The sequence below is a fragment of the Schistosoma mansoni genome (assembly GCF_000237925.1).
Source record: "Schistosoma mansoni, WGS project CABG00000000 data, supercontig 0111, strain Puerto Rico, whole genome shotgun sequence".
NCBI classification, from domain to species: Eukaryota; Metazoa; Platyhelminthes; class Trematoda; order Strigeidida; family Schistosomatidae; genus Schistosoma; species Schistosoma mansoni.
The window spans coordinates 766182-776922 of record NW_017386032.1 but is presented as its reverse complement, the minus strand read 5'-3'; the positions used below and the strand labels follow the sequence as shown (position 1 = coordinate 776922).

At 36.7% G+C, this 10741-nt stretch overlaps 1 protein-coding gene across 1 annotated transcript; it reads right to left on the bottom strand.

Annotated features, from left to right (window-relative positions):
- Positions 1-692: 692 nt before the first annotated feature.
- On the bottom strand, positions 693-6878 carry Smp_166550 (translation initiation factor 2b, delta subunit,putative; the record flags this gene model as incomplete). The annotated part of the gene is made up of 6 exons (XM_018792814.1): positions 693-1261; positions 3396-3809; positions 6383-6498; positions 6537-6632; positions 6683-6770; positions 6804-6878. 6 exons carry the CDS (start codon positions 6876-6878, stop codon positions 797-799), a joined length of 1254 nt encoding a protein of 417 aa, XP_018644331.1. The 3' UTR covers positions 693-796.
- Positions 6879-10741: the final 3863 nt, after the last annotated feature.

Sequence of the window (10741 nt, the reverse complement as noted above, 5' to 3'; positions counted from 1 at the left end):
AGTCAACTTGCAATAAGGTCGCTTATAACAATTGCTACATACACACATGCATGAGGATTTTAGAAAGAACCCTCACATTACTTTGGTTGAGCAGTAGTTAGTGAAAGCACCTTAGGAAATAACAAATGACAGTACTCCTCTCGATCTTTTACGGCGCCATTCAACTGAACAGATAACAAGTATCCGTTATCTACAAGTCCACGTCTTGTATTCCAACTTTTCTTTTTTTTGTAGAAGAAATGGACTCGCTAATAACCTTGATTGTTTGTTAGAAAAAATCAATATCAATACAGTTAGGTATCTTTCATAGTATGATTTAGTCATGTAGCTTCAGAATTTCTTCTTTTGTTCTTTAACCGAATTGCCTGGGGTAGTAGGAACTTGAGGAGTAAGTGGAGATAATACAGCCTGCTAGGATAGCCTAACTACTAGCTCAAAATCAATTATCTTAATGTAAATATTTTTAATTAATGGACATCCAATGAAATCAGTTTTAAAAGTTTAAACAGTGTAGTTAGGAATGAAAAAAACCTACAAGTTAAACTTTTTCCTTCGCCGTGCAATGCGTAAACGGTATTAATTCAATTAACCAATATTTAACCTAAACCTTAAAAATTTACTAAATTTGGTCCGGACAACCAAGTATAGCCGCTAGTCGAACTATAGCAAAATAGTGAAGAAATCTATGATATATGGGAGTTAATATTGTGCGTTTATTGTATTTCAATACACCTACAATACCAAATCATAACAACCAATAAGTAGACTTTTACAAAATACAAAATATGAAAAAAGATTACACATTGGTTACAGAAGCTTGTTTTACTCGCAGGACTACAGGAACAGAGGTTGTAGGCAAGGTGCCCTTTTCAGTTACTACAGCTGTAACCAATGTGGGCGGTAACACATCATATTCTAAATGTAACAGTCTAAGACTATTATTTGAACGCCATTCACTCAAATCAGTTGTAGTTGATTCAATCCTATCTGGAAGTCCAGTTGGACCGAAACCAGGAATGCCCTTTTTATAATCTGGTGATGTACCTCGTGGACCTCGCCAAATGTCGTCAGGATCTCCAAGTTCGTTATACTCGAATGCATCAGAATGGGCGCGCTCCCAAAATTTGTAAGTTTCAGCGCATACTATTGTTGGAGCATGAGAAATAGAGGCTGCAATGTTGGCTACTTGAGCGGTTCCCATACGACCTAATACGTACCCGTTGCTAAGAAGAGCATGGGCGCCCAGAATAACTAGAGATATCTATATTTCAAATCAAAATAAATGAGAATTAATCAATACTTAGTTTGAAAGCGAATGTTACACTGTTAACGAATGAAAACCAGAAACACAAGATATCTTTTGCAACGAAGAAACTTCATCTTCAATCATATTAGAATAATCCAACAAGCGTTGTCAAAAGTAGGATAGTATATTAAAGATCAACCTGAGATAAGTTTAGTGTATAAAAATGAACTTTAGTCGAGATTTAATTCAGTATGGTAATCTCAACTCATTTTGCGTACCAGAGGATATAGAATCTCGATTGTGTAACAAAAGCCATGCCATGTAAGTACTTTATCAACAAATATTGAGACCTCTCGACAATAAAATAACCAGTGAAACTACTTTTTACGGAATATTTGGTAATAATTTAAATCTAGATTGTAAGTTGTATCACTGCGTGCCTTTAGTGTATAAGAAATTGTATTCCAACAATTTATCCTCGTACCAGTGATCAAGGAATATATAGTATGTATATGTAACTAAGAAAAATCTTGAGTGAAGGTGGTGAGTCTGTTAATGTGGTTTTGAACACAAGTTGACAGGGGTGGCTGGAATGTGTACTATCGTACTATCATTATAGTATCTGTATATTTTTAGCCTGGCTTCTCATCAACAAAAACCGCAATTTTAATCCGCGTCAATGAGATAATACTAAAGTTTACCCGAAATGGAAATATACTACTAGAATCCCTAATATAAAAATAAAGAACCTTGATTAATAGTTTGCTATTTAGCGAAGATAAATTATTTGAAAGAATTGAACTCCGAGGAATTTGGATTTTTAGTTTGCACCAAAACATTGATTACTGGAATTAAATTACGTTCGTTTCCTCGATTGAACTGTCGATAATAACACCTACCTTTTGAGAACTTATTTTGATAATAGTCAAATCGTATGACTGTCAGTTAGCTACAACGTAGTGTAGTAAACAAGAACGCGACTGGGGACAATCGAATGTATTTAGGCACAAATTACAGACTATCTCACTAAATTCTGATAACCATACAGCAAATAGTTAATTTGCAAAATAACAACCAATTGTCTCAATCTTCACTGTTCCTTCAGTAAATATCAGTTCATCTTCTCTAATTCCATTGTTCATGCATTTTCTTACCAATTGCGCTTCATTTCAGTTCTTTCCTTATCGGTTTTCTATGTCTGACCATCGCCATATACTACTTATATGGATATAAGTAAACCACACTACAGTAAGACAAGGCACATATATGCATCGGTCCAAGTTGCCATACCTCATTAGCACAACAAGATGAACACCGAATTCATAGTAGTTAATTTAATAGTGGTAATATATAAAAGAAACGTTGTATATAAGGATACAGTATAGGAATGAAGACAGATATGAAGCAATTTCAATCTCAAGGTTTAAGAGTGCATACACATGCGCCATTGTGATCGATCCTGAGCCATGTCACACAGTCTCCAACCATTGGTTACTATAGTCACGCGGACCCCAACCAAGTAGTCTGCACCTACCAACATGGCTCAGACTAAAAGTTAGTGACTTCAAGGACTGATAGGTTTGCCGCCCTCAATTTTCTTCCAACCATCGCCAATACTAGTCAGCATTGCGCGTCGAGGTAATCGGTCTTCAGGCATACGTAACACGTGGCCCAGCCATCTCAGTCGATGAAGATTCATAACCTCACCAACTGATTTACCATCACTCTCTAATACTCTGTGTCCCAGCAGATGCGAGCAATATTTCTAAAGCATCTGTGGTCAAATACTAGTAACTTACGAGTATCTTCTACTCTTAATGGCCACGTTTCGCAGCCGTAAAGTAGAATAGAGCGAACTGCCGTTCAGTATATTCGTCCCTTAATTGATAGACGGACTGTATTAAACAACCATTTGTGATAAATTGTATGAACCAGATAGGAACACGTGAACGGATTGTAAACGATTAACTTCCAACTCATATATTTGTTCAAAGTAGGTAACAAGCTTGTATTTAGTGTGAAGGCTTGGTAATTTCGGAGGCTGAAACTTATTCATCACACAGGTACATGTTACCTACACAGAATTGAAAATTATAGGGGTTAGTAAAACATTTTACACACTAGTATCCAAAGGTAAACGTATTCATACCTTATTTGCGACACTTGGCAATGCACCGATATGTGTATATTCACATGGTATTCCTGCTTTTAACAATCTGGTTAGCATTTGTCTACCTTCAAATTTCGGTCGAGAGTCAACAACCAAAACACTAAACACTCTGTTTGTATTTTTATTTGATGGATCCGATTTAGTGTTTACAAAACATGTTTTCATTTTGCTCGCTAAAAAATCAACATTTGCATCAACTTGATTGACAGATGTGTTGCATGGAGATTTCCATGCACGTTCCAGCACACGGGCTACCAAGGATGAATATCCAAATATACAGACACATTCACCAGGACGAATCAAATTAACTGTACGATCTACAATCTCATCTCCTGCCAAATAAATTGAACCACGCCTAAATTCGACAATGGCTGATAAAAAGCTGTCTCTACACTAAATATACAAAAATAGATTGACGTTAGTTATGATAACGTTGTTAGCTTCTTATTAATGTCGTTGTTTGTTTATGTTCGAAATAAGTCTCAGAATAATTTTTAAAAACATGTAACTTATTTATCAAGAATAGGTTTATATACTCGGCGTTGACCCACACAATGTCATTTCAATCTAGTAATACGAGCTGGAGACAATCATCAGTGACTTTGGTCTTCTTGAATAGCGTTTTCACTAACTGTAAAACTGGCTCATCTAATTGTAATGTGTTTTATATTAGTCACGAAAAATGGTGAAGACTTCTACGCAATACATTATTTCTTCAATAAGAGTGAACACTTTTCACTTGTGACACAAGTAACAATTGAACTAACATTTGTATGTGCACAGAGGTTTCATCAATTATTTGAAAACCAGGGTTCAACTATGCAACAATACTACTAAGGCAGACATTTGATTTCTGTTAGAGGTTTCACCTCATGGAAATATGTTGTTTATTTGATGTAGAGCGACTAACGGATATTTATATGGGAGAGTGTTTTTTGGTGACACACTAACGGAAAACTGATAACCCCGTTGAGAATACTTGATGTAGCTACTTACCATGATAGCTCACCACCATCTTCGGAATGACCAATATTACCAAACATAAAGGTCTGGCAGAAGTATGATTTTATCACTAGATATACTGTTCAGTGACGTATTTAAGAGACTTCTACAGAACGCCAACTATCGCCTGCAAGTCAAGGACTATGGCTAGTATAAAGAACAGAAAAGTGCAGTTGTGTTTTGGCAACTTATACATTAGACCAGACACGTTTTTCTCAAGCCACTCATATCTCAGTCAACATTGCAGGCCGAGGTAAGAGTTAGTTAGCCCTCTATAACATATTTGCTAACTGTCAGTTAACGTAAGTTTATAGACTCAACAAGAAACTTAGCTTTTCACTGGCTTAACCTTAGCACTACTAATTCGATGGTTCTACTACATGTGAGAGATGCTTCGAAAACATTTATGACCAAACACTTCAAGCCTATGTATGTCTGTTAATTACATAGTCCATGTTTCTCTGTCGTAGGGAGACTGGGAAAAGTGATAAAGTTAATGAGGATTAAACCGTCAAAGCCCAAGACATCCATAAGAGTAACATGCAATCATAAAATATCATACCTCATCCCAATCTTCCACGGAATCTAGGCGAGTAAGCGTCTGCTTCAGATACTGATATGCATTATATATCGTAACAGATAATGGACGACAAAGCTGAAGAAAGTTTACATGAGCTTGCAAAACTGGTCCGAAACTCCGACAAAACAGAGCATCATTTGCTCCAGTGTGACTATTTATTCCTTCGATGGGTGACTTTGGAATGAATGAACGTATGAGTTCTTCACATGATGACAAAAACGCTAAACATTTCTCATTGGAGCCCCATATTCGATCTTCGTCAAAATTGACACCCAGAGTGAGGAACGAAGGATGGATGGAGGAACGCGTCCCTAAACTAAATAAAGAAAAATGACAGGATGTACAGGGTGGATGGCGGAAGCTTGATAAAAATGTTTCAGTTCAAAAGAATAACATGAGAAAACAACACTTAGAGATCATTCGTAAAAATTCGTGAACATTATTTAGATACATCAATTTTATTAAAACGAAATAAACTGACTTGATATAACTAATATTTGCCAAAGTTTGACTTTCCGACTTACTGATCAGGTTAGCATGTACCAGTGGCCCTGCAAATATTTGTAGGACCCTGAAACAAAAGCTAAAATACTTGACTATACTCGTCAGACGTTTAAATGTTATGTGAATGGACTTTTCAAGTCACCAATCCAAACTTTCATGATGTACACATGCTCAAAAATATTTCAGTATTGAAATCAAGTAGTTTTGCACCAATTCTATTTGTTCGAACCACTAAAACAGATTCAGACATGGTGGTTATGCAGGTCATCTGAAAGACCATTCACGACCTTATGGGTCAGTGAAGGAATGATGTTCAGACTTGCAAATGACTTTCTCCACTGAAAAAGACTTGGTCTTGAAGATAACTACGAACCACTTTGACATCACAAACCATGAAAAGACGGCGTAGGTGCTACATTTTACTTTGATTACATGTAGTAACCAAAAATGGGGATAATTCTCAAGATGAACAAAATTGTAAGGATGAAGCCCTACCAAATCACTAACCTGTGCAGTACAGGATATTTTACTTAGATATAAATATGAATTATGCAATTGACTTATATTTACAGAGGGGAATAATAAAGAGGTGAAAGTGAAGACCTAACATAATACTTCCGCTTTACAATAAGTGAATCACCAAGCACGTCTCAGGAGTTTTTCAAAAAGCAGAACTCTAGCATGACCAAGTTGCTCCAAGTGTTAAAGGATACACATGAATTAATTTGATTCGACTACCCACAAAGTGTGTATAATGAGAATGACAGTTACAAATCAGCTAGTTTAGGACACTACTTATGACATTAAAATTTATGTTGTTTGGCTGCTAAGATAAGTAAATAATGAAACTTGCATACCCAAGACAACTGATAACATTTACTCGTTTGTCTGGTTGATCAAGATGCTTGAAGAGGTGAACGCGACAGGACTCTTGTATTCTGGACTTCGGAAGTTCGGCAATTTTGAGGCTCGAAAAATCGAGGCGGTTATTTTGACCTGAATGGGGAAAATAACGAAAACACAGCTAGTCTCACTTTGAACTATATCTGTACATGCTTTCTGATCCTTAAAGGGAATGGTCTTTTGTTCATTCGTACCTGTATCCTGATTCGGCTGAGTATTTGGTGCATCTGTATTGAGAATATTTAAAACTATAGACCAATACTTATTGTCATACTACTTAGACTACTAGGAACGGTATTTAGTGTTTGAGTGACTTTTGGCTTGTCTGTACCTTTGGAAGCAGCTTTCGCAGCTCTCTGAGCTTCCTTGTATTATGATTAAAGTTATTATGGTCTTACTTGAATAGCTCTTCTTTCAGCTTTAAGCTGAGCTTTGGATTTCGCATTATCTTCTTTGCTTACTGAGTCCTTCATTGACAGCAACAACTCAGTAGCGCACATAACCGTAATGTGAACTGTGTCAGTTCAACATGCAAGAAACACGAATTAGAAATCGCCTTCGAAATGAATGTGGAATCGGGAAGTAATATATCTCCCCTCTACTGGTAATAAAATGTTTGTAAATCTTGTATAAACATATTTTTGCTCATTGCTTGTTGAGAAAGTCATGGAAGTTATTTTTTAAGAAAGGTCATCTCAATTGAAAAACCATTTATGCAGGAATAAATCGTTTTGAAGGACTAGACTAACTAGCTGTTAGTGAAAAAAGCTTCATAAATTTTATTCCGAAATGTATTTATGTGGTGTTTGTATGAATTAATGATTCTTTCGTATTTGGTGTGTTTCTAAATTTGAAGTCTAAATGCAATACGTTCATTTGTGATTGTGGTTGGAGGTGGTCAACAGGAAACCCTGGACCCAGTTTTCCTGCTACTTGGCACTTATCATCAAGGTGTACCTGTAATCATGAGGGAACTGGTGCTCCCTGACGAATTCGATCCCGTGTCAACCAGCTTTACAGTCAGAGACGTTACCACTGAGCTATCCAGGCCGCGACCGAGGACTGAGATGTAGTCACAGTTGATTGATCACTGGGTGTGATCAACCAATTGTAATACGTTCGTTTGTGCCTATTTAGTTCTATTTGACCAAACTTGCGTTATTTTGAGAGTTCAAATACTTCTAATTATCACAATTAGACAAACCAAAATACAGCAATATGCAACGTCGGCCCGTAACAACCATACATAATGTAAAACACTCCTGGAGATCGGATAAAATTCGCTATCACTTTGTTACTTGATATATCATTCATTCACTCGAAAATATCTAATACAGTGTAGTCTTGTGATGTGAATTCCAATAACGTTTAAATAGAACATTCGGAACATTCATAAAATCTGATGGGGTGTTTTTCATGCGGACTGGTATGTTTATTTGCATACAGATATTGACCGGGTTTTAAATCAATAATCAGTAAAGTATGCAAAGATGTGAAGCTTAGTAAATTATTGATGAAATGAACTCTTCACAACTCATAGTGAGGGTCTCTCAGTCTTGGTCAAAATAATCGGAAAATATATATAGAAATAACCATGGACATCTATGAGTTAAAACCTGTTCGCGGTCAGAAATCCCCAATTCCTTTGAATGTCCCATTTACAAGCAGCAGTTTATTAGAAAATCAAGAAGTTTTCACCAGACATCATAAAAAAGATATCAGAAATTGCTTGAACTCTGTACCACATCATTCATTGTATTGATAGCTGCTGGAGAATGACATGAAGTGTAAAGAAAGATGTATATTGAGACCCCCGACACTTCTAGTTTTATTAGAACACCATTACCTGACGCTTACACATTTGATTTAATCCGTGTCTATATATCGGTTGAATATTGGGGCTTGAATAGTCACTGCGACAGAAAAGAAAGAGGAAAATCAGTTATACAAGCTGGTCTATAAATTATTTTCCTACCACCTAGTTCCTCATCATAACCGTTTCCTAGTGGCATTCATTATTGGTCTGGTTATAATTTGTTACCTGTAGTCTGTGTGTTATTTGAGACAAAGTTTTGTAATCAACCAATCGGGTTGTGTGGCAAGTTTGGACGGATTATAACTAGTTTTTCACCATAGTTTCAGTTCATTAACTCATTCATAAGGTCATTAGTAACATCGGTCTCAAAACAACTACTTCAATTAGATAATCATTTGAGTAAATCATAGGAGCCAAAACATTTTCCTAATGTCATGAAAGTTGACAGACAACCGGTCACTTGGGACCACTGATAAATCTAAGAAACCGTTGTATTCAGGTGAGGATGCTGAAGAACGAATATAGAGACCTTATTTTAATTATTTCATCGGTATGGAGAAAGGGATCCGAAAACACAAAGATTTATTTTAATAAACAAACTTCTATATCTTTCACTGTGGGCCACGAAACATCTTTGAGTCACGCTCAAAGATTATATTAGAACACGAATTTTGTCGTAAACTTATGCCATAACATGTTAAAATAAGGAATAAAATCAAAAATTTAAAATGTATTGACAGTGCCGGACGGTCGGTATACAGCCGAAAGTTTTTCTGGTATAAAATAACAGCGTACATGAAAAATAGTTCCTAAATACAACTATGAATAATCATCAGAAGTGTTCCCAACAAAACGAGGTCCGAATTCCTTCTTCAGGAATTAAGTTAAGCAACAAACTTTTCCTGCTACCAGCTGTAAATCGTAACCGGAGCCAAATAATCAAGGTTAAGTCAAAGAAGGCTACGAAGTGTGAACACATGGTTGCACAAGTTCTGCATAAAAGCTCTCAAAGTAAGCAGAGTAAAAAATTCTCGAAATCATGGTCATAATGTTGAGAAGGATAAATTGGAGCCGTTTTCAAAGTAGTCATCCTATTGAGACTACTGCAGGATGTGAATAACGTAAAGGAGCGGTATATCATGGCAATTCTGAAAATGGGTTGAAAAAACCAAGATTAAAAGTTATGTGGAACACAATAACGATATTGAATGCTATGATACATAGGTCTTTGATGAGTCATGACTATTGGAGTGTGTCTACCACCCTGTTTTGTAAATGGTAAAGCAATGGGTTTTTAGTATTTGATGGGAATCAGGCCTCAAGATTAAGAGTCAATAACTAAGTATCTCCAGGTTGGTACGTGACGGAGTATGGCCTAAGTAGTCACATCTTATACTACAAAAGCGTATTTGAATCGGCACATCATAAGAAGACGACACCTGTGATTCACCCAAATTTCTCGGTAGCAATGGAACGGAAACTAACAACCATAGTTTGGGGCTAGGCATATAATGTAACCGCAGAAAAGACACCTAAACCTGTCCTCAAAAGGGATTCATCTGGGTGAGTTTCAACAGAACTGGATGAGAGACTAGAGTCAACCGATAGCCCGTCATTATGATTCCTTTGCCTGAGAGATGAATAAAAATGCCACGTTTACTTGACTGAGATCGACGAATAGCATTATCAGACGGCTGAGTTTTGCAATTTTATTATCGAAGGTGGTTTTGCATGATTTTAAATTTTCCTCACCCATAATGAAATTAATGTCTTTAAAAAACTGAATTTACAGGTCTTATCTTATCAGAAAGGGTTTGAAAAAACAACTCACCCGTGTGCTAACGTTTGTTTAGTAAATATGACAAAAATAATTTAGCGAACACTAGCGAATTAATGGTTGAATTCATGAACCGATTAAAGCTAGGCTACCATGGAAAACGTGGAAGCACTGGATGGCCGTTTTGTCCTGGTATGGGACTGCTCAGAGGTGCGCATCAACGATCCCGCACGCTAAATTTCAAACCAGAACCTTTAATCGCGCGCGTGAATTCTGAACCCCGAGACCAATCAGCTGGTATCCAACGGTGTTAATGTCTAACTTAAATCGACTCATGGATTCAACTATCGTAACAGAAGTATCACAAACATATCTGAATAGAATTATGAAATAGAAATGACGTCTGAAATAAATGGTCTAGAGGTTAAGTGTTCTCGTGCGAGTTCAAAGGACTTAGGTTCGCATTTAGCGTGTGAGATCGGAGATGCGGATGAAACAGCATTCTGGTAATCAAAAGGAGTATTTTTAACAAGACGGTACCAAATTTCTACCTTCAATCACTTAAGTGGTCATCTGAATCAGGTGGTCAAAGAGCAACAACGGTCAGCTGTTCCACACAGTAGTCTTGAGTTCAGTCAAACGGGACCTTATTGGCACTGTCTCAGTGTCACCCAGCAACAAAATCAAATAGTGGAGCAAGTCTTAACCAAAGTAAAATAATAAGGGCGTGGATGAGGAAAACT